Source organism: Podarcis muralis, chromosome 1 (genome assembly GCF_964188315.1).
Source record: "Podarcis muralis chromosome 1, rPodMur119.hap1.1, whole genome shotgun sequence".
NCBI classification, from domain to species: Eukaryota; Metazoa; Chordata; class Lepidosauria; order Squamata; family Lacertidae; genus Podarcis; species Podarcis muralis.
The window spans coordinates 84,247,396-84,274,929 of record NC_135655.1 but is presented as its reverse complement, the minus strand read 5'-3'; the positions used below and the strand labels follow the sequence as shown (position 1 = coordinate 84,274,929).

Below are 27,534 nucleotides of genomic sequence, written 5' to 3'. Positions count from 1 at the left end.
ACCCCAAAAGAATCCTGGGAACTGTTGTTATGCAAGGGTGCTGAGAGTCGTTAGGAGACCCTTACCCCTCTCACGAGTTACAGATTGCAGAGTTCCCTGGAAAGAGGGATTGACTGTTAAACCACTCTTGAGAATTGTAACTCTTTGTAGGGGGGAATAGGTGCCTTCTGACAACTCAGCAAACCACAGTTCCCAGGATTCTTCATGTGTGTGGGTGTGTGAAACTATGACTTTTTAAAGGCAGGATTCAGCTTTAAATGCATGATGCAGCTGGGGCCCTAGAAAGGCTGCTGGGGACCCACACTCCTGACACTTTTCCACAGGGGCTGCTATGAACAGGGCTATAAGCTGCCTAAGTTCTGAAGAGGTCAGTGGGTGGGCATGGATGTGCTTAAGGGGACAACTTCAGAACTTCAGGGTGTAATTTGTAGAGTTGTGCCATTCACCTGAGTCCTGGCCTGCTCATTTGAATCCCTCAGGCTGATGCTCATAGCCCTAAGGGTAGGTAGGACTCACACAGAAGTTTTATTTTTAGGTATTTATAACATTTCATTTACAAATTCCTTCCCAGGAAACATCCCAAAGTGATTTAGCAAAAACATGTATAAGAACAATTTGAAATGTTAGTTCAAAAGCAGACTGGAATAATAATAATAAAAACTCTACTTAAAATGCTTGTTGAAAAGACTAAGGTCTTCAGTGAGCCTAAGAGACAACAGAGGTGGTACCTGTCTGGCATGTAACAGGACGGAGTTTCAAAGGGCAGGTGTATCCACACTAAAGGTCTAATTCTGACATCCTAGGGAGGGGACCTCCTGGTGAGATGGCATCAGCAGGAGGCCTTCTTTTGCAGAGCACAGTGATCATTTGGGTATCTAAGGGGTGAGATGATGTTTTGGATATCCTCACCTCAAGCTGTATAAGGCTTTGTATACCAATACCAGAATCCTGAACTTTGCGTTGTAGCTGATTGACAGCCAGTGCAATCATTTCAGTTGCAGCACAACATGATGGCGACATTCTGCCCCATGAGCTGCTGCATTTTGCCTGCAGGCCCACCTTGGTTGGTTGGTCCCAACTCCTTCCTGATTATGGGCATATGGCCCAGGAGGCCATTACCTTTCCCCCTTCCAACTCAAGTACTTATTTTCCATTATACACAACCACACTGAAAGAAGCAGAATGACCTAGCCCTCCATTCTCCCTGCTGGACTGTTCTTCAAGGGCTGGATATGCTTGCTTACCTGCCCTGTTCACTAAGTGCTGGAGTGAATCAATGATGCCTCAGGCTAATTAGCAGCCCCAGTCCCAGGAGACAGAGATGGACTCAGCCTGCGGTTTGCGAGGGACGCATTTGCTCCCCCTCATCTGGCACAGGCTCTTCCGGGATCCGGCAGTGCTAATTGCCCTGGATGAACATGTTTACTGTCTTTCAGCTCCCAGGAGGGGCCCTAGGCAAGGCATGAGGCCAAGCTCCTCCCCACCCCGTGGCTGTTAATACTACGCTGCTGTAAGTGAGCCCTGTCGTTCGACAGAGAGGGCCGCTGCAACACTCACCAGCCCATCCAAACTCCAGAGCTTTCTGATTCTTAACTGCATGCCTTTGAGGGGCTTGTACCTATCCTTTATTTTCAAGAGGGCACTGCAAGTATGCCAGGGCCTACATGGACAGAGGAGATACCCTCCTGGCACAGTTGCTCCCCTCTGCCCAAAGCAGTCCGGCATACTGAGGAGGTTTCCCATGTGGTGCACCCACCCACTTCTGCCCCCAGCCTGGAAGAGTTTGCCAGGAGTTCAACGCTCCATGGCATCAGCCACATCTTCCGCCATGGGTGCAACACAGGCCGCAAATTTCTGTGGATCGTGGCCTTCCTGGGCTCCCTTGGCTTCCTCATCCACGTCTATGCAGACCGAGTGGATTTCTACTTTCAGTATCCTCACGACACCACGCTGGAAGAAGAGACCCTCCCCAGTCTGACTTTCCCAGCGATCACCATCTGCAATCTCAACCCTCTTCGCTTTTCTCAACTCTCTGGCCATGACCTCTACTGGGCTGGAGAGTACCTGGGCTTCCTGGATGGCGATGACAAGATTGCTGTGTCCAAGGGTGAGGATGGGGACATTCGGGAGGTGCTAAGTAAGAAGCTAATGCAGAGCAAGGGGGAAAGGAACCTCCCATTCAATTTCACGGAACTCCATGACCGCGCTGGGCACCAGATGGACCAGATGCTGGTTCTGTGCAGCTTCGGCAATGAGTCGTGCAATGCCAATGACTTCGAAACAGTGAGTCTACCGCCACATCGCTGTTCTGCTGAGGATAGTGAGAACACCTCATGGTGCTCATGGAATGGGTAGCATGGGTTCTTAGCTAGGCTAGGGACAAGCAAATAACTGGTAATTCTGTTCCTTCTGTTAAATCAGGGCTGAGGAACCTGTGGCCTGCCCAATGTTGCCGTACAACAACTCCTATCATCCCTGACCATTGGCCGTGCAAGCTGGGGCAGGTGGGAGTTGGAAGGGCCACAGCTTCCTCATGACTGCATTGAGGGGAGAATTTGATCCACACCAAACCTTTCAAATGACTGAAATGCCATATTCAGGCCAAGCTCTTTTTAAAAAGCTCACTAGTCTCTCCTAGGCCAGCGCTCCTTTCACAAACCGGAACTAAGTTCTCTCAGTTCTCCTGTTCACCCTTGTTTGTGTGCTCTGTAGCCTGTGGCCATTGTGGGGATCAGGCACATTTCCCTATAATCGCTAGCTAATGAAACATGCCTGACTATAGTCACTCTGAGGTTGTATCTTTAAAGTGTTCTTCCAGTGCCAGGGGGTAATCATGCAGATCACTTCTGCCTCCATCTCCTTTTGGCTACATAGATATTGCTGTTTAGGATTTCACTCAGAAAAGGCTTCAAAACCTCAGATTTCTACATCTCATCAGTGTCCCTGACCCTGGGCTTAGAGAGAACCTGCATTACTTTTCTCATCTCACTGTGAAACAATATTTGATGCTGCAAGTCATTCTTTGGGTAGGGGGTTGTGAAGAGATGTTCTAGTATGACAATGAATCTGAACATTCTTGGATCCTGGTTTTGTTCACAGTGATAGGTAATAACAGCAGACTGGCAGGGAGTGGGGTTTGTGTTTGGTTTTCAGTAGTGGGCTTTGCAGTAGTGGGAAGAACAGACTGCTTTGGCTGGGATGAGCCAAGGGTCCTGTGTGTTGATGTGGGAAGAAACTTCATGGCATGCTTAGATACTCCAGGCTATACACTGTGAGCAAAGTCTTTTTTCAGAGTTTGGGCCCACAGATTGTGGGGAACCACTTCCTTTCATCCTAGCGAAACAATTTTTAATATTCTGTTGGGAGCCACCCAGAGTCACTGGGGAAACCCAGCCAGATGGGTGGGGTATAAATAATACATTATTATTATTATTACATTATTATTATTAACTAAATCTGGAAAGGGTTCAAACTCATTTGGGATCCTAAAACTGAGAATCTTCAGCTCCATGACTTCGCAAGAGATCTAGGGAAGGGGATAACTGTGCTTCATGCCCTAGCATCAGCCTTCCAGCTACTAAGACAAGGGGTGGGAAACCTTTTTTCAGCTTAATGGCCACATTTAGGGGTATGATTTGCTGGCGATGCAAAGGACCAGAGTAAAAAAATGGGCAGAACAATACATATGACTTACTTTTGGACAGTAGACTACGGCTGTGTACACCCTATGCCTTAAAAACACATGCAAACTACGTTTCACCCCTCAAAGAATTCTGGGCACTGTAGTTTACTGCTCACCAGCCAAAGTGGCAGGAAAAAGGCAATATTATTCAAGCAATATTATTATTGCTGAGCCACCCGCTCCAGAAAGAAGGGCAAGAAGCCCAAGGAAGTAGTCCTGGGTGTGATGGATCTCCTTGCCTTGTCCGCCTCTTCTGCCTGGGTTGGCCCTGGGAGCTCCTCATTGCCACCTGTGTTCTATCCCTTAGTGTTGACACTGGAGCAAGGATGTGTCTGTGTTCCTTTGGATAAATGGTAGGTGTCTGCCTCCTGCTATCTTCCTTCCCATTTGGATGAGACTCCCCCCCCCATAAAATGGAATTAAGTTCTCTCTCCCCCCCCCCCAAATGGAATTAAGTTCTCTCTCTCTCTCTCTCTCTCTCTCTCTCTCTCTCTGTGTGTGTGTGTGTGTGTGTGTGTGGAGAAGGACTTGATCTGGCCCTGCAGGCAGCCACAGCCTGCTGCAAAACAGCCGTTTCATTATCTCTGCTTGCAAAATCAAGAATGCTTTGGAAGGTGCAAATCTCCACCAGCATCCGCCAGCCCCCTTCCCAGCTTCCTGCCAATCAGCACTCCAGGTCAGTTAGGCACCACTGGTATGGATTGTGGCATAGCCTCCTTGGCCATTTCTATTGCACACCCCTTCATTTGGGGTTTGGTGTATATAGATACACCTTTAAAATGGGTTCACCCCCCCCGTTACAACATAGTTAGTAGATGTGCTTAGCTAATCAAATGAAAGTCTCTGATGTCTGTCTTGCGCCAACCCCCAGGCTTCAAGTTTATGTTCTACTTTTTTTCTTTAAAGCACAGCATGAACATTTAGTCAGGGAAACAATTTTTTTGTCGTTTTGCTGTTTGTTTGTTTGTTTGTTTGTTTGTTTGTTTGTTTCTAAGGAGAAATCAATTTTAAAAAGAGTTTCAAAGCTGTTTCAGGGAGGAGGGGCAGTGGGTTTGTGACATCACAGGGCCAACCAATCCACTCTGTTCACGGCCAGATTCTTCTGAAAAGTGGCTGAGATCAATCCGAGTCAAGGAAATGTACTTTTATATGCAAACTTCCACAGCAAGTTGACCACTCAAATATGCAGTTTTTGAGTTGGATGTGGATACCGGCTGGGTCAGATTGAGATAGCACCAGATTGCCCTGGGCCAGCCCACCCAGGTCAATCCAGGGCTGTCAGAAGGTGGAACATCTCGGCAGGGGGAGGGAGGAAGTAGAGGAAGGCAGCCTTTACAGTTTTAAAGAACAACATGGGGCTGTTTGCAAAAGGGCTTTTAAAAAGCTCCACACTGTGCCTTGGCTGTGCATGGCTGTTCTCAGCAAGGGAACACAGACACAACCCTAAAGTTTGACTATCTGCTTATATCCTTCTTGCAAAGTACTGAAGGGTAAGAGACATTCTTAAGGGCAGGTAGAGGATGTGGTTCTGCATATCCTATCTGCATATAGAATGGAACATCGTCTATCCTGACACTGGGGGCAGTTGGGCTAAGGTGTGGTTATGACCGTTTTGTGTGAACGTGTCTTTAAATGATACATCCGAGTTGCCTCTTTTCTAGACATCAGAGTGCAGTGGTTCTTCTCCAGGGTAACTTTGTGAGCTACAAATCAGGGGCTTGAACACTTGGCAAATGGCAGGGAGCTGGCAGAGCTTAGGAGGGCCTGGTGACATGGGTGCATATCAATGTGGCCAAGTAAGTGTTGGAAATGTTGGGATGCAACTCAGCTTGTTGAGGGATTTGCATGGGATTGAAGCAGGAAGAAAAGGGATTCTCTGAGATTCCTAAATTGCCTCACTGTCCTTTTATCTCTATGCTGACCTTTCCTTGATGCTAGACTGATATTCTCAGGTTGCAGCACTTGCTTCCTGCCTCTCTTACTCTTCTCTCTCTGACTTTCTTGGAGAGAGGTCATATTGCGATGTATCTCTGTGGAGTGCAAGGACCAAGCAGGACTCCATTGCATCTCAAACTTAGCTGTAACTAATAACTCTTTTCTATTCTAGTATGCATATCCTGTAATAAACCTAAGCTTTCTTATTTTCCATACCAACTGTCTCTGTGTGTGATTGCAACTAAAGTAAGCCTGCTCTGCCAGCAAGGATTCAATACACAGACAGCTTTCAAGCTGTGTGCTAACTCTGCAAAGTAATTCAGCAGTGAGGGCAGGCAGAAATCTTCTCTTTTCCCCCCTCGCTCCCCCCCCCAGCCTATCTCTTAAAGGGCTAATTTGGGGCTGGTACAGCACTTGCAACTGCATGGGGATTTTTTTTGCCCCTAAACAGCACAGGCATGTTATTTCCCCTCCCCTGCTGTCCATTCTACACTTTGCCTGAATTTAGGGCTGCTTTTTCTATATACTGACCCATTCGTATCAAAATTTGGATCTCATTCAGGTATGGGTTTAAGCTGGGTTTGAAGGGTTAAGCTGGAATGGAAGCTTTGGTCACTTTTCTCTGTGAAAGGAGCTCTTGCTCCTCTAGAGTCCTCAGGCTTGGCGGCAAAGCTGCAATGACTGTGAGCTTTCCTTGGGGCCGTGATCTAGGTCATCAAGTCCAGGATCTTGCACCTTTAAGAATGCCCCCAGCTCTGGCTTTCCTTCATCACACAGATCATGGGGTGGGGTGTGGGTGTGCGCAGTGTGTATGCATGAGAGCCCTGTTTCCCAGGTTTTGGGAAAGACATATGGCAAGACTCGCTGCTGGGCAGTGGAGACAGCGGCTGCTGCAAGCCGAAACTCAGAGCCCTTGTGGCTGGTGGCTGCTGTGTGCTCAGTGGCTCAGAGCTATGCACAGGAAGAGCCTTAATTCAGTGTGACGGCTCCACTCATTGCGATAATGAGAACAAAGTGAGGCTGCCGTGTGGTACAGTGCACAGGTGTCAGCCGGCTGGCGCTCATCGCATCCCAGCGCTTCAGAGGCAAAGCAAAGGCTGTGGTGTGTGTAAGGGGCGATCAGCAGTTATTTTGGGCGATCAGCATCTAAGGCAGGAATCATCCTCTGAAAAACAACTGGTCTTTAAGCCAGGAGGACCCCGGGATAACACCACCAGCCATAATGTTTTCCTAAGGGCTCAACTACAAGGAATCTGGTGTTCTCAGGCTGACAGGCATGATTCAGCTGGCACTGACTCTGAGTCCTGGCACAAAAGCGAAGAGTACCATCAGACCCCTGACACACAGCATACCCCATGTTGCCACTTCAGCACTGACCCAGATGGAACCCCTCAGCACGTCGCAAACCTGTTGATGCCACATCCATATTCACGCATGCTGGTGCTGCCTTTCTCACAGCATTAGTCCAGGAACATTTCCGGGATGGAGCCGCAGAGAACTTGCCAGCGTGATGGTGCTGCTGCCAAATAAGAAAGAAAAGGGCACTGCCAGTCTGTTGCTGCCAAGTCTGACTTGGTGGGACACACATCAGAAGGGGGAAATTGGGGGGGGGGGGATGAACATGAAAGTGTCCTTATGAACTTCCAGTGCCTGTGGAAAGAAACACTTGCTTATACATCTTGCTGCCAGGAATGGTGTATTTTCATGTCAGCCCCTCTCCTGCCCCCTTTGCACCAGGCACCTGTCAGGCTGCTAGAAAAGTGATCCTCTTCCCTTCACCACGGGCTTCCCAGAGAAGCTGCCAGGGCAGGAGGAAAAAGGAGGAAGGGCCCCTGCTCAAAGTGCGTAATAACCAAGAAAGGAGTCCCACATCCTGCCTCCTCCTCTGCCTGCCTTTCCAGAGTCAATGGGGCGAGGATTATGAGCCATAAAGCTAGTGATCAATGGATGCTGATGGGAATGTTTCCGGTGAATAAAGCTGGCACCTGAGAGAAAGGAATCTCTCTCTCTCTCTCTCTCTCTCTCTCTCTCTCTCTCTCTCTCTCTCACACACACACACACACACACACACACACACACACACACACAGCACCATTTCACTAAGGGAAGGTGGAATATGGCATGGCTGGTGGGTATTGCAGGGTTAGACCAGAGGAGGGTAGAAGCATGGAAGGCCTTTGCAATGGAGACCTATGTCAGTGCCTGCACCTGAAGAGGGAGGAAATAATGTAAGTAATATGATTTATCCCGCTGAGGTGCTCTGGTACCACGGGTCAAAATAAAGGTGATTGCCACACAGCATAGGAAACCTGCCACACTGAATGCAATTTGCTAAAATAGATCCCTCTGGGACATTGTGCTTGTAGTGTCTTTGGAGCAACTTCCTAGAGAATGCCTGTGTGGGACATTCCTCATGTCCCAGGCCTGTATACTTCTGTCTAGCAGACAAAGAAGGTCTGATGTGGCAAGGGTCTGCTATGCAGAGAAGTGTGGAGGACATGATGTGTTGTGTGTGTGGCTAATGGCTGGGTAGTTGAGGTAAACTGGTCAGCTTTGTGGAGCCTTGGCCATGTAGAAACAGGGGTCCATATATCTTGGCCCACATGATCCTGAAAAACATTCCCTCCTGTTGACAGTTCAGAGGCATGATTCCACATAATCCAGTCTACAGTCTGTGACATTGCTCTGTGTAAAACTTAAGCTGAAAAAAGTGAAGGCTTATGCCACAATAAATCTGCTATCCTTTAAGAGGGCACAAAAACTCTTTGTCGGTTTGGTTCAGCTGGTGTTGAATGGGAAGCAAATCCCCAGCCACTTGGGCCTCACAGTCGTAAACGCAGTCCCTAGTTAGGGTGGTGGAGGTGATAGCAAGGCAAGCGGGAGGGCTGATTGAAGGGGGCTCTTTGAGGAAGGGTTTTATCTCAGGTTGGTGACAGTTAGATACCTTGGAGAGTGGTGACATGCTTTATGTCCTTCATAAAAGCAACAAGGGCACCTGTGTTTTTGTGTTTGTGATACCTTAAAAGCTAACAAATTTATTGTGTCAGAGGCTTTGGTAGGCCGGAGCCCATTTCAGCAGCTTCGTGAAGCACTACCTGCAGTGGACAGTTTTCATCTCTCTCTCTCTCCACACATATACGTGGGTCCAGACAGATGCGGTGGGACAGTGACATTACAGACTGAAGCTGGAAGGCCCAGCAGTGTTTGAGGGGGGTTGTCTCTTCAGAGCAAACCCAAAATGGGATCCACAAACAGAGTGAAAAGAATTAGAATAAGTAGGTGTGCCCCACTCCCAACTGGCATAGTGAGGTGAATGGCGTACTGCAAGTGTAGAGAGCTTTTCTATCTGTTGAGGGCTGCTTCCCCTCAGGGTCAGCCTGTTAGGGCTTTGCATTCGAGTGGTGGGCAGAGGCAGGGCCAAAGGTGGATAGAGCCAGAGACAAAAGTGGACAGGAGAGAGCAGAAACACCTTAAGGAGTACAATCAGTTTGCATACACACCATACATTTAAAGCAACCCCCACCCCAGCCTGATAATCCTGGGAACTGTACTTTACCCTTCACAGAGCTACAATTCCCAGCACCCTTAACAAACTACATTCCCGAGGATTCAGGGTGGGTGGGTGAGCTTTAAATGTATGGTGTATATGCAGCCTTGCTTCCTGTAATGGGTTGGTCAACCCCATCTTTACTGAGCTAAGGTCTGATAGTATCAAATCAACAAACAAATGCCTACTGCTTTACTGCTGGAATCCTTTCTGTTGAATTAGTGACTTTCAAGGCTCTTGCAGAATGTCCAGGAAGACTGAAGTGTTCCACAACAAATTTCCTTCATGTTTATTCAAGTCCACTCTGCCTAACAAGCTTGGTGGGCGAATGAGGCCTCTAAGCCATTGCTGACCCAGAGATTGCACCTCTCCTCCCTCCAGTACGCAGCAAATGAACAGAAAGGAGCTGGGTGGCACTCACAAATCCCCTGAAATCCGAACACAATCTTATTAAGAACCACTTAAGAGGTATCGCAGTGAGCTGTGATTCAAGCAATCGCAGGCTCATCACCTTGACAGAGCCTGCCTTCCACACAGCCCTAATGGTGCCAGCATGGTCCAAATAGCAGCTCATTCCCAAGGCCAACTCATGCCATCAGCATTGTCTCCAGCTCCATGCAGTTGATTACAACAATCATAAAGCTCTGGGGAGAGGAAGGTGGGAGAGAGGAATGACTCAGTGATGTCTCTCTCTCTCCCCCCCTCCCCCCCCCGCCCCAGCAGTTTTCATAGAAAAATAATTTAAGGGAGGGGAAGTTAACAGGTTGCTCACCCATTTCTGGTTGTGTGAAGGGTGTGTGCTATACACTACTGGAGGAACTTCCAATTTTTTCACTTCAAGGGCTGCATCTGTCCAAAGGCCTGTGTGGGGAAAAACGTCAGTACTTCAGCTGCTAGGCACAGAGCTATGAATTCCTGTTGTGTGAGCATAAGTGTCACAACATTTACACATCTTCACTCAGGCACTGCTCAGGCATTGCTCAGTGGTGGCAGTTAGGAAATGCAGCATGCCCATTTATCTGTGCCACAACTGGCCCCTTCCGCCTTGCTTAGCAACATAGGAGCATAGGTAGCTTAGTCAGGTCAATGGTGCTGCTGTCCAAATCACCTGGCGAGCATCAAGTTGGGGGTGGTTGCTTATACATTGGTATAGAACAGCCTTCTCTAACTTGATGATCCTCAGCTGTTTTGGACCACAGTTCCCATCATAACCAACCAACTCTGTGATACCAACTCAGACTCAGCTAGGAGTCTGGGTGGTGTGAAGAAATCTTGGCAATGAGCTGGCTGGTTTCAGAACACACAGGCACCATTCCCCTTCTTCCATACATTCTGAGGCCCCAAAATGGTGAGGAGTGGGAGGGACTTGCTTGAGAGCAGTTTGTGGCCCCATCCCATTCCTCAGAGTGCAGGCATTTGGCACTGACATGCTCCCAACATGCCACGGTGCTTTCTCCAGAGCATGTCCAGGCTCTGACAGGTAAATACCAGGCTATTTTTAGCCGCTCCCCCTGCTGCGTGCTGCAGCTGTTCCTTTCATTCAGATGAACAGATTTACCTCAATTTCACGTCCCACTGAGGCACAAGCCTAATCTCCCTGAAATTAACCTTTCCTGCTTCCCAGAATACCTGTCCCCTGGGCCAGGCCACTTGGGATCAGGGACTAATCTCCTAGTAATGAGCCAGAACCAAAGCTGACTGTCCCTATATTCACTGGGGCATGCCTGACAGCTCTGCCAGGGGAGTCACTTCCTTGACCATTGCTGATCCCTGGGAGAAAGAGTCACTTTTTCTAGGAGGGTACAGAGCCTCCCCAGATCATGGGTGGCTGAGGGTTTGGAGGATAACAGCAGTGGGTGGGTGTATGTGTGGATGGGTGAGGGGGAAAGTGTTGGGCAGTTGCTGTGCAATTGGATCAAGCCTCAGTTCCACCCACCTTAACCCCCTGCTTTGTGCAATGCTGCAACAATGTGAACTGAACCTGAAAACTTCTTGTTGTTGTTGTTTAGTTGTTTAGTCATGTCCGACTCTTTGTGACCCCCTGGACCAGAGCACGCCAGGCACTCCTGTCTTCCACTGCCTCCCGCAGTTTGGTCAAACTCATACTGGTAGCTTCGAAACCACTGTCCAACCGTCTCGTCCTCTGCCGTCCCCTTCTCCTTGTGCCCTCCATCTTTCCCCAAATCAGGGTCTTTTCCAGGGAGTCTTCTCTTCTCATGAGGTGGCCAAAGTATTGGAGCCTCAGCTTCAGGATCTGTCCTTCCACATCTGTTCTGAAAACTGGAGGAACACAAGGGCTTTTTTTGTTAATTTCTGTCCGTGAAAATGTAGTCTCCTGTCAGAAGCAGAATGGTTTTGAACCTATCAAGACTTTGCTCACCATGCCTAGGTATTAAAGTGCCAAATATTAGGGACAGTGTTGGTCTTCTGACCTCCACCCACCCACAGTGAACACAGAAACTGCTCCTCTGATAGCAGGGTGCAATGGTAATGACACCTCCAGGATGTGGCTGTGTATCCTTATAACTATTTTAGGATGCTCATGAGCAATGATTTAAATACATTCTGTAATTCAGTCTTGGAGACAGTATTATTTCACCCACTCTGCCACTGTAAGAATAGGTGGGTGACAAGTTTTGGATGACTACTTTGTGACATTTTTAGTTGGTCCTAATAAATGTAATTTTTGGATACACCCCTTATTGGGTCAACCTATTTCTTTTGTTATGTCCAACTTTTTCATTCCTTAAGCATATAGCTTAAGGCTTAAGCATATAGCTTTATCATTCTGTAGCATATGGCTAATGTCGCTGGAGGGCACTGTGTTGATTTGGAGATATATACTGTATATATACTCCTTTTTCTGTTTTGACCCCAATGAAGCCAAGTTCTTTGTTATTTTATTTTATTTTAAATGAAATCAAAAGGTTAGCAATGGGCACCCATGCTCATTTGGTCACTGGAGGACTATAAGTGGCATTCCCGTCACCAATCCATCATAGCATCAGTGATTTATTGGGACTGCATACAGAATATGACACAGAAAGGTAGGACAAGGCCTGCATGCAGCACGAAGCAAGGCTTCCATGTGAGATGTATCTATTCTCCAGAATACGCCCCTTGCATCATTCTTAGATTGGAGAGAGGCACCTCTTTCATTGTTTGGAGCTGCATAATGGTGATTTCTGGGGCCTCCAAACCTAAAGTGAAGACACGGGTGCTGTCCTTGGTGCTGTCCTTGTTTTGTTCTTCTGGTACTGTCCAGGGTTCTGAATCTCATCTCCTTTGGTGGTGCTAGCTAATCTATTTGTTAGCTATATGCATTGGATATAGGTGTATGCCCGACTTTAGTGCCCAAAAGAAAACTCATGGCGGATGATGATGATGATGATGATGAGAAGAAGAAGAAGAAGAAGAAGAAGAAGAAGAAGAAGAAGAAGTAGAAGAAGTATGGACAGGATTAAATACCAACGTTCCATTAAAACAACCAATAAACACATCTCAGTGACCTGCAGCATACTGTAAAAAAAACACATCCGGCCTGCGTGAAAGCTTGCTGAAATAGGGATTTTCTAAAGCTAAAGAACACCAGAGCCCAAGGGCCTCCCCTGGAAGGAAGCTCACACTTACAGTGCTGCTACATATATATCAATCTCTGACTTTTGTCTTCTGGGTTTCTGGGGGTTTTCCTGTTGTTATTCTGTCTCTCACAGCTACAATAAACCTACTATTAAAATTATAGACTGGTCATTTCTTCGTCAGAGGGCAAATGGGCAAATTTAGCAGAGGATCAAATACTTTCCCCCCTCACTGTAGCAGTGGAGATACTATAGTCCCCTGTGACACCCCATAACGTAGCCACCAGGGGGCCAAAAGGCACTCTCCCAATACTACTCTCTGGATTTGGTCCTGAAAGCAGGATTGCAACCACAGTAACACAGTGTCCCCAATTCCCATTCCCCAGAGCCAGTCCAGGGGGATATCATAGTCAATGGTATCAAATGCCAATGAGAGATCAAGGAGGAGGAGCAAGTCGCATATAAGGAATTGCTTCTTGACTGGCACTGAGTATGGAGGCATTTAAAGATTAAGACTCGCATCTTGACTCTTACCTGGAAACTGCTAGCCAGTGCAATCTCATCGGCACTGAAGTAACATATTCTCCCTGGTAGCTAGCCAGGCAGCAGTTTTTTGTACCAGCTGCAATTTCCAAACCATCTTAAAAGAGAGTCCCACAGAGAGGGCATTTTAGTAATAGATCTGAGAAGTTCTGAAGGCATGGATGACTTGGGCCATATACCCATCCTTGTGGAGAGGGGAGAGGTTGTGGTTGGCATCGCAGCTTAAGCAGGTAAAAGAGATTTGGCCCTTTTGCTTTTTAGCATAGTCTAGGATGCTGGGCCATCTCTTGGGTGCTGTATGAAGTGCTGGAGCTTGACTTTTGAATGCTGTCATGCTTCCCTACCTACTGTGCCAGCTGTGGCACTTGCTGACTCTCTACCTTGCTGGAAGATGGTGAGGTAGCGATGGATTTTTACAACAGTGTCATCACAGGGTAGGATAGATCAGGCTTCTGTATCACAGAAGAGCAGCAACAATTCATTACTAGCACCTGCTCCTCAAGTCTTCAGAACTGTTTCACTCATTGAAACTTCCTCTCTCTGTATGTGATATTGGACTATGTGTGTAGGTACAATAGATGTTCCCTGCCAGTTTATGTAGTGGCAAGGAAACTAATGTTATGAGTCAGAATCCTCTGGTTGAAATCTTGTGTCTGCCATAAACCCACCACATAATTACTTGCTGAAAAGTGCTGTCCCAGTTTGCATTCTCCACATGTAATAGGAAAATGCATCTAGGTTATCTAGATCCACTCCAGTCTGGTTTCAGGCTCAGTTTTGGCACTGAATCAGCTTTGGCCATTCTGATTGATGAACTCTATCAGGAGAGAGACAGGCAAGTGTGACCCTAGTAGCTCTCCTTGATCCCTCCTTGGCTTTTTACACCATTGACCATGGTGCTCTCCTGAAGCAACCTAGGGAAGTGGGAGTTGTAGGTACTGTATTAGGATGATTTTTATCCTATCCACAGGATCGTCACCAAAAAGTAGTACTTGGAGATTATTGTTTGCTTTCATGGCTTTGGAGCTGTGAGGTCCCACAGTGGTCCATTCTGTCTCCTATGCCATTTAGCCTGGACGTTAAAAACAGCTGAGAACTTGTCCAGGAATCTGGAGCATAGTGGCATCAATATGCTGATGACATATTCCTTCTTAATCGAGAGAGGCTGTGGACCAGAGTCTGGAGGCAGTGATGAACTGGATGGGGGCTAATACAGTGAGGCTGCATCCTGATATGATCAAAGTACAGTACTATAGGTGGGTGGTTCCTGTGTTTGGGAATTAGGTGTGCAGGGATTGCACTCCCTTTGAAAGAATAGATTCATAGCTTGAGAGTACTCCTGGATTCCAGCTTGTCACTAGAATCCCACATGATTCCTGTAGCTAGGTGTTCTTATGCCCAACTTAGGCTGATTTGCCAGCTATATTCATTTGTGGGTCAGCATAGCCTGGCCTCACTTCTCCATGCCTTTGAAAACAATCAGGAGGCTGCAACTGGCACGGAATGCAACTGCTGGTCTGGTAAGTGGGGCAGTGTAGTTGGGGCCTGTCTTGAAAGTGCTGCACTGGCTGCTTGTGAACTACTGGGCTAAATTCAAGGCATTAATACTAGCTTAAAGTTAAAGGTAAAGGGATATCTGACAGTTAAGTCCAGTCGTGAATGACTCTGGGGTTGCGGCACTCATCTCGCTTTACAGGCCAAGGGAGCCAGCGTTTGTCCACTCCGCAGACAGTTTTTCTGGGTCATGTGGCCAGCAAGACTGAGCCACTTCTGGCGCAACGGAACACTGACACCAGAGCAGCACACAGAAACGCTGTTTACCTTCCCGCCAGAGTGGGGGTTAATCTACTTGCACTTTTTGGCATGCTTTTGAACTGCTAGGTTGGCAGGAGCTGGGACTGAGCAACGGGAGCTCACCCTGTCACGGGGATTCGAACCGCCGACCTTTTGATCGGCAAACCCAAGGCTCAGTGGTTTAGACCACAGCGCCACCCACATCCCTAGTGCTAGCATATAAAGCCCTAAATGGCTTGGAACTCAAGCACCTAAAAGAGCACCTTCCCCAATATCAACCATCTCAGACTCTATGATTGTGAAGCAAGTGAGGCCTCATCGGTGGTGCCCCCACTGGGGGCTGCCTTTTCAGTGGTGGCTCCCCATTTGTGGAATACTCTCCCTGGTGAAGTGCACCTGTTTCTCTCATTGTTGACTTTCAGGATAAATTTTAAAACATTCCTTGTTTACTCAACACTGAAAGACACTGTATGGGATGGGTGGGTTTGGCAACCTTGAGATCACTGGTTGAGTTACTGTTCTTGATCTGTTTAAAGTGTTTTAAAACTGTTTAGATTAATTATTTTTTTTAAAAAAGTTTCACCCGGCTGTCTTCCATCCTTGGCTCCTTTGGGTTTAAGGGCATGCTGTAATGTATGAATGAATACAATGAATAAATAAAACTAACCCACTCTGCAGAGCTCTTATAAGGGTCATCCAGATAATGCAGACGTGGCATTTTGAACACTAATGAATATGGTGTAGTGGTTAGAGTGTTGAAACTAGAGCATGGGAGACCAGAGTTCAAATCCCCATTTGGACATGAAGCTAACTTGGATACATTGGGCCAGTCACTGTCTCTCAACCTAGCCTGCCTCACAGGATTGTTGTGAGGAGAAAATGGGGAGAGGGAGAACCATGTATGCTACCTTGAGCTCCTTGGAGGAAAGGTGGGCTATCAGTGTAATAATAGTAATAACAATAGTAATAATAGATTATTATCACTATTACTTATCATGTTCACCATGCAAGTATCATCTACAATATCATTGGCATGCATTCAGCAGGGAAAGCGGCTCAGAGCCTCCCAAGAACCATAGCTCTACAAGATGTTCTCCTCTGTGTTGCTTCTCTTCCCCACCCCCCAGGCAACACCCCTCAGCTCCCCACCAGCTGGCAGCTCAGTAGAATTACCCCCATCCTTCATGCCACCCTAGGAACACAGCTGGCTGCAGAGTATTCTGGCACCCATCCACTCCTGCACCATTAATGTTCTCTTTCCTGAGTTTTCCCAGAAGCTTTCTTTCTTTTCCCCCACCACCCTGCCATTGGCAGGCTCCTGGCAACCAGAGATGCGTGTGGGGAGGGGAAGAGGAGCAGGGCTTTCCCCCTTCAGCTTTAGCCACAGCAGGAAGAAGTTGCTATGCAGAGCTCCTGCCGGACACTGTTCCCAAATATAGCTGTCCTGACAGACGCTAGAGGCTAGAGCACAAAGGCCCACTTTGATCTGCTGTCAGCTGATGCTCTTGTGGGGCTCTGTGGGTCACCTTCCTGTCACTCACATTCTGCACAAAGAGGCAGGTGAGGCAGAGTTTAGATAGTTTGGGTTCTTCCCTCGGGGGGGGGGAGAGACGAGTAAGGGGTGCATGATAGAGATGTACAAAATTATGCATGGCATGGGGAAAGGGGATAGGGAGACGTTTTTCTCCCTCTCTCATAATGCTGGAACTTGGGGCCATCTTGATGTTGGGAGAGTCTGGACAAATGGAAGGACTTCTTCACACAGCACAAAGTTAAGTTGTAGAATTTGCTCCCACAGTCTCACCAGGGCAATTCTAACTGAACAAAGGAAACAATTGTCCTGTCCACCTTCCTCCAGCAGAGCAAGACACATCAGCAGCAAGGGCACCAATATTTTTAGATAAAGGCCAAGACACCAACCCCAGTGTTGTCCTGCGGCCAGACGCTTTGTTGGGCCCTGTGCCTGGAGCAGAGCTGGCTCCTTCTTCTGACATGTTAACCAACGACAAGGAGCCACTGGCCCATTTGCTGTGACTGCTGCCAACAAGTGAGTGGACAGTCCCAGAGGCCGCCTCGTACAGGGCTGGAAATATAAAAGGCCGTGGCTAAGAGACGTATATGTCTGGCATTCTCTCCTAATCGCATTTACTTGGGAATTAGCTCTGTTTCCTGAGGGCTGCAGTGGGGGCACTGTAGGGGGAGGCCATTGCTTGTGGCTTGTATGCTGACAAGGGGGTTGGCATGGCAGGCAGAGAATGCACTGAGCGATCACATTTATAATTGCAGGGATTGCTGCGAGGGGAGTGTGGCCTGTCATTACAGCAGCACTGCCAGACCATCAATAACCCACTCCCCAGGCTCATAACACAGCCAACTTATTATTTACGCTAACATGTTCCATGCCAGCGACTGCTTGACTACCAGCACCGCTGCCCAAAAATGGTGTTATCACAAACAGCTGGCTTGGAACGTACCCTTCTCCATTCGGCACTGACTATGCCTCTGGGGGTTGCTGTCCTTTTAGGTGAGGGATGCTGCTGTTTCCCATGGTGCAAATGCCTTCCTCTTCGCTTTCTTCTGCTCTTTTCTTAGCACTTTTCAAACTGTGCTCCATGCAAGTTTATCAGGACGTCTTCCATGAACAAAATAGTAATGGCAGACAAGTGGCCCCACAGAACAGGTGGCCCACCACCACCACCACCTTCCCCCTGCCATGCGCAGCTGCAGGGACATGTTGGGTGTTTTCTAGAACACACTTTCAGTCAGTTGAGGGGACAGCGTATCCCAGTAAGTCTGGCCAGGCCCAGTACTCCGGGCAAATTAGGTGTATGTACCAGGCTAGAACATCTCCCAGGATCCTTTGCAGTATAGAGTGCTTCTCAATGATACTTCAGCAGGCAGGCCCTATGCAAAGGGTTATTTCTGTGTTGAAAGTCTGAAAGCAACTGTCTCACCCAGAAGGCCCTTTCTAGTAGTGTGGAATTCCTAGCTCTGCCTACAATGGAACCCTCACAAGCTCCAGCCTCCAGGATGTTGCCTTCTGTATTGGCTAACATGGAAATGGATGGAGCCATAAGGTTTTGTCTGCTGTGCTGCCACCACTCAGGCACAGCTCTCAGGCCCAAACCACAGAGCCTAGACAGAGCATACTCACATCTCGATTAGGGACAACAGATAACCCAACAACCCAAGACAACGGAAGCTCTTTGGTCTGTGGATGACCTACAAATGGCTGGCCATTCACTGAACCCACTCTCATTATATAGGGTTGAACCTTTCCCTTGATACCTACAGAGCAACCCCCAATTCTTCCCCTCATCACACACCACTGATCATGTTCCAAGGTGACCTTGGCTGTGACTTCCCCATCTCTCCAGTGAACATGTTTTTTTCCCCTCCCCCTGTTCTATTAATAGTTTTTACCCCCTTAAATTATTGATCTGTATTTACAGCCAGAGCAAGCACCAGGCGAATGGTGCTTTGTCTGGGAATAAATCTATTTTGACACAGGAAATACTTGAGGCTGAAGTGGTGGGGGCGGAAGGGTGCATTTCAGGGACAAGGAGCATCATCAGCCAAGCTGGGAGAGGAGGGGAAAGCCCTGGGCTGGGAGCAGGGAAGTTGCGTGTTTGGACTGGGCAGCATCAGGAGACCTGAGAAGGAACTTACAGTTCAATAGCCCTGAGTATTTGGGAGGGGTGTGAGGCTATAAAAACCCTCCTTTTTCCCTCCTGATCCAGCACATGTCCTGAGCGCGCACACCTGCCCACCCCTCTCACTTTCCTAGCTCCTATGTTTACATCTCCTATCAGGAGCTAGTAGTTACTGGAACCTCCAGTGATTCCATTTCAGGGCCTATGGAGATACTGACCATCAGTGCAAGGTGCCAGAAGGAAGCAGGTTGGTCCTGGGCAGGCATGAGTCAAGTCCCAGTAATGGCAGTCAAAGGGCCCAGAAAGGCAGGTAACATAGTCCAAGAAGGGCAAGAGGTCAGGTTCCAAAGGCAGCAGTGGAAGGTCTGGAGGCTGGCAGCACAAAATATGACTAGAGACATATTTCAGAGGCAAGTGCCATAGGTCTTAATGGCCAGAGGCAGCTGATTTAGTCTGCGCAGAGACTAGGATCCAAAACAGCATAAGGGAAGGGAGCAGAAACTTAGCCAGGTGAGCATTTATCTTGTGAAACAAGATATTCAGACTCAAGGAGCAACTTCTGATAATCGGCCTTTGTGGGGCCTGGTGGACAGGGATTGGCCCTTGGTGTCAGCTGACAGAACACTTTTAGGTGATGGAACCAGGACTGGTGCCTATATGGCACCCTTAGAGCACAGTGCTTACTCTGCAAGGCACAAGGCACTTGTGGTGTGGAAACCTGATTCCTGGGAGCACTATTTTGAGACCTCTTCTTTTGCTTCTCCACCAGCCAAGGCTCGTGCTTCTTGCTCCAACTCCCTTGATCCTTGTATACCAAGGGTCTCTTCAAAAACAGCACCATCTCTCCACTACTCTCTTTCCCACTTAGCACTCAAGACAAATGTCTCTCTTTACCTTTTGATTGATTGGTCATTGCAGGACTCATGGTTGGCACCACAGGGTAAGGAAAAGCTTGTGTTTGATGTTGGGAGCATTCAAGAAAGCTGAGGGTAGTCTGTATGGGTGCAGCTCTAAGTCTGGACCCATGGGCTGGGTCTACGTGCGTACATCTCACCTAGATCTGAAGGCTACCTCTCCTTAGCCTCCTTTCCCAGGACATACAGAACCTCCCACTGCTTCCCACCAGAACACGTTTCTGTATCTCACTCTCTTTCCTTCTTCCTTTCCTTTACTCACTGCCAACTCCCAGCCCACTGTCAGCAACATTGAGCCCCATTATTCCAGAGCAAATGTTCCATTTATTCATCCAGTCAACAGGTTTGCCCTGAATGTATAGCTGGCTCATTAGTTTGAGAGGGAACAGGGGAGTTTGGATGGGGTGTGTGTGTTGTATTAGCACTAAGGGCTGTTGGAAGAGCTAAGGGAGCAGCGCTGAAACAGCCAAGGAAGGATTCTAGGACTTCTGCTTTGGCACCCCACCCTGGATTTGCAACCAATGATTTTGTGCAGCTCCAAACTCCACTTTTCTTCCCTGCTGAGATCTGTTGTCCCACAACCCCCCGCCCAACACACACACACTGGAACAGCCCCAGCTTCGTCAGCCGGCCCCAGGGAAGCTGCTATCTCAGCAGCTCAGACACAGCCTGGTCTCCACATCCAGCTGCCTCCGGGAACATCTGTGTCGGGTTCACGTTGGTGAATTATTTAAAGCTTTCTCTGGTGCGGCGTAAAGATAATAAAGCCGGAAATGAAAGAATCGATAGCAAGAACTGAGGCAGAGCTGGGGACTGCTTCCCTAGTGGCTCCAGGGGGAGGTGGATTTTTTTGGCAGGAGGGGAGTGACTGGACTGGCACAGCCTTCTGTTTGGAGAAAACAGGAAACTCCCTCCTGCACCACACAGTGACCTCTCTCATACACTGAGATCTATCGAAGAGAGAGCTTCTCCTTCTACTACTCTTCATCTAAACTGCCACTAGGGCGGGGAGGACAGACACGGCTTTCTAAAGAGCAGTGGGGGCAGTCTGAAAGTGGTGTCACTGCCATCAGAGAAAAATATACCTTTCTTCTGTCTTGGGGTAAACTCTGGGGAGAGAGGGGGGACAGTTCTGCAGTGTTTCAGTATGAAAAGCAGAACTCCTATTGGCTAGTACCTGTGTCAGCACCAACTTATCTTAGCAAATCTAATCTTGGATCCAGAGAAGGATCTGTGTGTATATAAAATCTAGGGATGAATACGTAAAAAATGCTTTTAAGTGGACAGGCAAGAGTCATAGCTGAGCCAGGATTTCTCTTTCTGGTGTGCAGATGTGTAAGGCAAACTGTGGTGCTGGAATTATACCACAGCTAGGATTCACCTTGACCCCCAGGATCACATCACATTATGTCCATCTTCACCCTAAGAGAAGCCAGCATTATGTATCCTCATATCTTCCTGCCAGAAAGCCTTGGGTGGCAATGCTCATCCATTCCTACCATTGAGGGATTAAGGTTATTGGTGGCTATTAGCCATGATGAATATGCTCTGCCTCCATCGCTGGAGGCAATATGTCTCTGAATACCACTTCCTGGCAAGTGCAAGTGGGCAGAGGGCTATTGCACTCAGGTCCTGTTTTCAGACTTCCCGTGGACATCTGATTTGCTTCTGTAAGAATTGGATGCTGGACTTGATGGGCCTTTGACTTGATCCACCAGGGCTCTTGTGTTCTTATTACTACCTCACAGGCTGTGTCTGGTGCTTTTTCCAGAGCATAACCTTATTGATCTGGGCCAATGTCATGACCTGATCAACAGCCTGCAGTGCCACAGAAGGAGGTTATGAAGGCTCTCACAGCACTAATCAGTGCTTTTGATTCCCAGCAGGCTGCTCTCCTCTGAGCCACCTAGACTTCCTTTTGCACAGCTCCAGGGCATCTTTGCAGCCAACACTCGCAGTGCCTTTGAGCTTCCGGTGCACTATTTGTGTGCATGTGTGTCAATGCTGGGTACAAGCAGCAATTTTTGACAAGACAACATATTATTGCCAGTGTGAGTATTATATTTGTGTTACATTGGCAGGAAATGAGAAAAGTGCTTTGGTGTTGTACTTGGGAACAACCACAGAAAGAGGAGCTCTGGTTCAAAAGTACACAGCAACATAGGAAGCTGCCTTATAGTAAGTCAGACCAATGATCCATACAGCTCAGCACTGTTTCCAGATAGTGACTGGCAGCAGTTTCAGCCCTTCCTGGAAATACGGGGGGTTGAACCTGAGACCTTCGGTATGCAAAGCAGATGCTTTAGCACTGAGCTACAGCCCTCCCCTGTAAAGTAAAACCAAGGGATGGATAAGAAGGTTCTGCAGTCTTTTCTTCTTGGGATGTATTATTCTCCCACTTGAATAGCAAGGGCCTAGGGTTTGGAATATAGCCCAGAATCAGGGCCCCGAATGTGCACCTCTAGGTTCTCCTCCTAACCAGATGCCAGAAAAGGAGACTGGAAAGGCCCTTTCTCACCGCACCAGGGGAGTGGAGAGCCTGACAGGAGATGTAGTGCTCTTTCATATACACATCAAAGTAAACTGTGGATGATGAAGTAGCTCCAATTCTCATGGGTTCACGGGGCAGTGGTTCCTGGATTGCTAATGACTTTGTGTCTGGAGTTAGTGTGCAGGCAAGGTGTCCAAAAGGAAGAAAACAAATAGTATACCAGAATCAGAAAATAGTGTCAGCTACCCAGTTGAGAAGGTATCAGGTCACATGCTCCCTTTCTGGGGATGTGAGGGGGTAGTGGAGACAGATGTCAGAGCTACAAACCACCTTTACAATAACCACCTACAGTACACTTTTCATAACAAAGAATTCCAAGCAGAAGCAACCTTCCCGTGTCAGACGCAGCACGTAGCCGACACTCCAGATGTCACTGTTGACACTCCAGATGCCACAATGGTAACTAGGCAGGTAAATCCAAATCATCATCTCTCTGAAGTCACTCAAATGAGGTCATACAGGAAAAGCATTATGTGTCTGAACAGCTTGTCACCCAGGAGTGAACTTTTCTCCTAATGTTGCTATTCTGCCTTAACGATGGGCACCGGGACTACATAGTTCTGCCCTGGAAAAGAGACAATGGACCCAGGCTTTTCATCTTGGATAACCACCAAACCTTCCGCCACCACCTTTCCATAATACATTGTGTACTCTGATAGCTCAAGGTCCACTTTCAGGCTTAGTATAATTGGTTTGTTTTGAGGGGAGGTGGGGGTCTGGTGACCAATTTGGTTTCCCGCTGACTCAACTTCCTTACTGCATTTGTTCCTCCCCCCTCCAAAAATAAAATAAAATCTGAATTCCCTTCCCTGGAAGAAATCCCCTGTTGAGTTGCTTTACCCCTAAACTGCTTCCCAAGGAATCCTGGAAACTGTAGTTTGTTAAGGGTGCTGAGAGTTTTTAGGAGACTCCTCACAGAAGTACAGTGTACAAAGTGGTATAAGAGTGCTTGAAATGGATGGGGTGGAATTCAGTGACACACACTTCATTCCATCTGCCCCAATGGGAACCATTCACCACTAGTAGCTTGCCTGCCAAAAAATAGGAACTGCACAGAGTGAGCTGCTGGGTGACCTGTGTTCCTTGCTGCAGCCTGCCTTCTGCCTGCTCCTGGGTTTTCTCCCTTCTTCCTATGAATGGGGTATGGCAGGCAGTGAACAGGTGGGGTGAGGGCTGGAGGGAGAGGAGGCTCCACCTCTTGCTGTTGGTCGCAGTTCCATCTGGCAGGAGATGTAAAATCCTCATAAATATTATAATTTAATTATCGCTATGCAGGCAGCCTGGGATCCAACAACTGGGAGGAGGGGAGGCTGCAGGACTTCACTACTCCCAAAAATGATAAGGGGAAAGGAGGCAGGGCGCTTCAGTATTTTGTGTTATCAAAAATAGTATGTGACACCCTTCAGTTCTTCCCTCTGTTCCTCCCTCTCCCATCCAATAAACCTCCTCCCTCAAAGTCCAGGTTGCAAGAGCACTCAAAAAGGCATTGCTGGTTCTGCTGCTCTTTAATCTGCCAATGATCAACGCTTCTATTGAACATCCGGGAGTTGTGGTAAAACTAAAAATCTAAGTATATCGATGAAATGTTTTGGATTCAAAGTAGAAACAAGTGAGCTAAAAGGAGACAGAGATGGTTACACAGACAACTGCAATGTAACAATGCCGTCTTTGGCCGACACTTCTGCTTTCCTATGGAGCTTCCAGATGACCTGGTTATTGAGCATTAGTCTTGATTTGTTTGCAGGGAGATTCAGCGATGTTGACTATTTAATGAGCATTCATTTTGATTTGTTTGCAGGGAGGCTAGATGGCTTTGTGTCAAAACAAGTATTATCCTGCCCTTTCCAGCACATTTCCCCATCACCTTCCTTATCATGAAAACATGTGCTTTTGTACACTTTTGTTAAGACACGAGCACATTTAAAACTATCTTGAAGTTTCCCATCCACACAATTGGGTGGTGCTTGATGGAATGCATTCCTGTTGTGTATTGTTGCCCCTTCCCTTCAGTTACTACTTCCCAGCCTTCCAGAAGGCCCAGAAACCTGAGATCCATTGTGGGCATGCAAATAGGTATACTTGTTTACCTCTGCACACAGACTTTATTTTTTAAAAATGTTTTGTCCCTAGATTAGTGTAATACTGAGCTTTCACCAAAGTTCCACACATGTTTCACAATAGACAAAGCTGCTGGATCTACACAAAACCTATTTTTGCATCATGCTTGGTACTGCTAAGTGGAGAGCCAGCACCTCATTGAGGACCATCTCAACAGTGTAAAGAACGGCTGGACAGTTGGAAGGCATGGGCACCTCCAATCTTCAGATTTCCCCCACCAACACAGAAAGCCACAGTTCAGCTTGCAGAAGAACATAAACAGTATGTTTCACACATAAGCACACATGGCAAGGCAGGACAGGGAGAATGATTTGGGGGAGAGGAATTTGGAGATGTGTTTTTCTTTTTCTTTCCTTAACCTCCTTATGTACCTGCAAGGGCCAATTTTAGTTTTGAATTTAATACAGCTGTTTAGTGCAAGAGCAATTCCACACAAAACAGTTGTTTTAAAAAATTAAAAAAGATTTCTGTGAACATGCCTTAAGCAACAACTGGTGGAAATAGGCAAGCTGCATCCTTTCCTGGATGGGTTGAGCTCAGACGACAAGTAAATGGAGTAGTGGTTGATGGCACCCAGTAAAACATTGACATGCAAAAAAACCCCCCACAACCCTGCCCAGACAATGTGCTTCAGTGTGTCCATACTTGGATAGCACACAGTTGTATGTTGGAGTTATGTTGTTGCATTATCCAGGGATTGGGAAAATAAGAATTCAATGGGGGGAAGTGCAGGCTGCCAGTTGGGTGCAGACAACATTGTGTGGACAACACAAAAACCAGTTGCATGCAGTTGCATGTAGTCTGTCCCCATGCTTTTTTTTAATTCCCTCTTCTCTCCAAAGCCATTAATAGTCCAGGAGTTCATTCCAACTCACCATTGGCTGGATTAATGCAGGATATTTTCTGTCTCTAATAAACTTATTTGACAATACAGTTAAGCAAGATAACTGGCATAGCAGATGGAGGGGGAGCAATTGTGTGTGTGTGTGTGTGTGTGAGAGAGAGAGAGAGAGAGAGAGAGCGCATCAGTCTTTGCCTGCTGTTTACAAATAGATCCTGCTTTCTTGCTTGGCTTTTGCAAATCCAGAGCCAGAGTGGATCAGTTTGGGGAGATGGGGCTGGCATGGGAATTTCTCCCAGATGGAGGGATTCTGAGGTTTAAGGATAAATGAAAGAACATTGAACTTTCCCATGGTCCACTCAACAAGACTATCAGCATTTTGGCAAGGAACAGAGTATTCTGAAAGAGAAAGACGCCACCAGGTACAAGAAAGCAGCTATTGCATTTTTAGATTCTTGAATGAAAGATAGCTTGAAGTTACGCACAGGCTTCCTTTGCAGCTGGTCCATATTCTCATTACTCTATCCAGCAGTTCTTAAACATTTATGTGCAGTTCTACAACAGGGTGCAAAGTGAGATGCAGATACCAGGTAGAGAACTGATATGTGTAAGCTGATCAGGTATGAATTACTTCCTCAATATATAAACAATATAGAATATGTAAACAAGGCATAGTGGACATAGGGCTTGCCCACACCAGAGCAAAGTGTGCATTTGTGCTGGCCTGTCTCCCCATTAATGTAAAGGCATCCTCATCCCAATGGTGAACTGGCCATTCCCCTTTTAAATGTGGGGTTTTCGATCCTTGGAAAGTCCACATTGGGAAAACCTGTATTTAAAGTGGGAAAGGTCTGAGACAACAATGGAATGGGCATCCAAATTTTGGTCCAGTGTGGAGAAGCCCTAACTCAGCACTGAACCAACCACCCATTGCAGGGATCAACAAATTACCCTGATAAATTACCCCTTTTAATAGTGGGTGGATGATGTCTCTATAAGAACCATGTGCCCTGGAATAGGAAGCTTGGAGAGACAAGGAATCCTATTCCCTAGTAGCCTTCCAAGTAGTATGTGTATATATACCGGTATATCTGTCCTGTGAAACACTGGAGCCTGCCTCTCTAATCTGAACATAATTGCACCTTTTTTTCACCACCAGTTGCTCCAACTTCCAGTCATTCAGGATCATGCATGCATGACAGTTGCTTGCTATGTCCTGGCTCAGAAAGGTACTTTCCACCAGGGTGGCACCCAGTATGCGATCACTACCTAGTGCAGGCAAATTGTGGAGTCAAGCCAGGCAAGAATGGGAGGGAACAGCTGAAATACAAGCACATTGTGCCTTGGAAGAGGCCATCACAATTGGCCTGCTTTCCCATTAATACTGTTACAGATTGTGAGGATCAGCCACATGTGTGTATGGATGAGGGAGAGAGGGAGAGAGAGAGAATGTTCCTGTTAAGCACACATATTTACACATCTATTCTTCAACCAGAAACAGAAGACACTTCCTCCTTCCATGGGCAGAAAACTCCCTTTAGCTGTCAACCTCTCTGTCAGTCCCAGTGGATAATTAATGTATGCCCCACAGTGCAATCAAAGAGAAGGGGGGCATAAAGTTTGTGAGTACTAAGAAGGAAGAAATCTGGTTGAAGAAATAACTCGGAGGCTGGAATGTTGCTTGGAGGAGGAAAAGTCCAAGGTGTCAAGAGGAAAACCAAAGACCGCCAAGCCTGTGATCCCTCCACCTCCAGACTTGTACTCAGGCTTGCAGGAAGAAGGGCCTTAGCTCAATGGAAGGACATTCCCTGCAAGAGCTCCCAGCTTCAATCCCTGGCTGGGAAAAACTCCTACCTGAAACCATTAACAGCCAGTCAGTGTCAACAGTACTGAGCTAAATGGCTCAATGGCCTGAGTAATAAGGCAGCCCCTAGTGTTCTCATGATAGTTTATGATGCTTTCTGACATTAACGTATTTGGGCATCTCAGTGCTCCTTGCTCTTCTGCATACCAGGGTGAGGCCACATAAGTACTTTGAGGGCCCTCTTTGGGACTAATGCATCCCACATATTTGTGTCAGATTGTTTGGGGCTCAAGGTGTAGCAAGGGGGAAATGCACAAGTGGAGCATCAGGCTTGCTGCTCAGAACATCTGGGATGAGCAGTTCTTGCCCAGGTGAATGACTGCGGATTTATTCTGAGCCTTTTATGGAGCTTCGATCTTCATTCATGCTGGTTGGGTGTTAAAGAAGGGGCCACCTGGGTCCAGGGAACTCCAAGGCAATGTTATCAAGTAAAAGTGCAAGAGAAGTTATGACCTGGTGCATGAAAGTCACCTGTTGAGAGAGAAAGTGAACTTGTGCTGATATTGTTACTAAT

At 47.4% G+C, this 27,534-nt stretch overlaps 1 protein-coding gene across 2 annotated transcripts in view; it reads left to right on the top strand.

Moving 5' to 3' along the window:
* Nucleotides 1–1,590: 1,590 nt before the first annotated feature.
* ASIC4 (acid sensing ion channel subunit family member 4) overlaps nt 1,591–27,534 on the top strand; it is a 211,674-nt gene continuing 185,730 nt past the window's right edge. The window contains exon 1 of one of the 2 annotated variants that reach the window (XM_077933775.1): nt 1,591–2,283. In XM_077933775.1, the coding sequence (XP_077789901.1) occupies nt 1,651–2,283 (633 nt within the window). In that variant the 5' untranslated portion in view covers nt 1,591–1,650. The remainder of the gene's footprint in view (nt 2,284–27,534) is intronic. The other variant, XM_028740988.2, reaches the window with a different exon arrangement.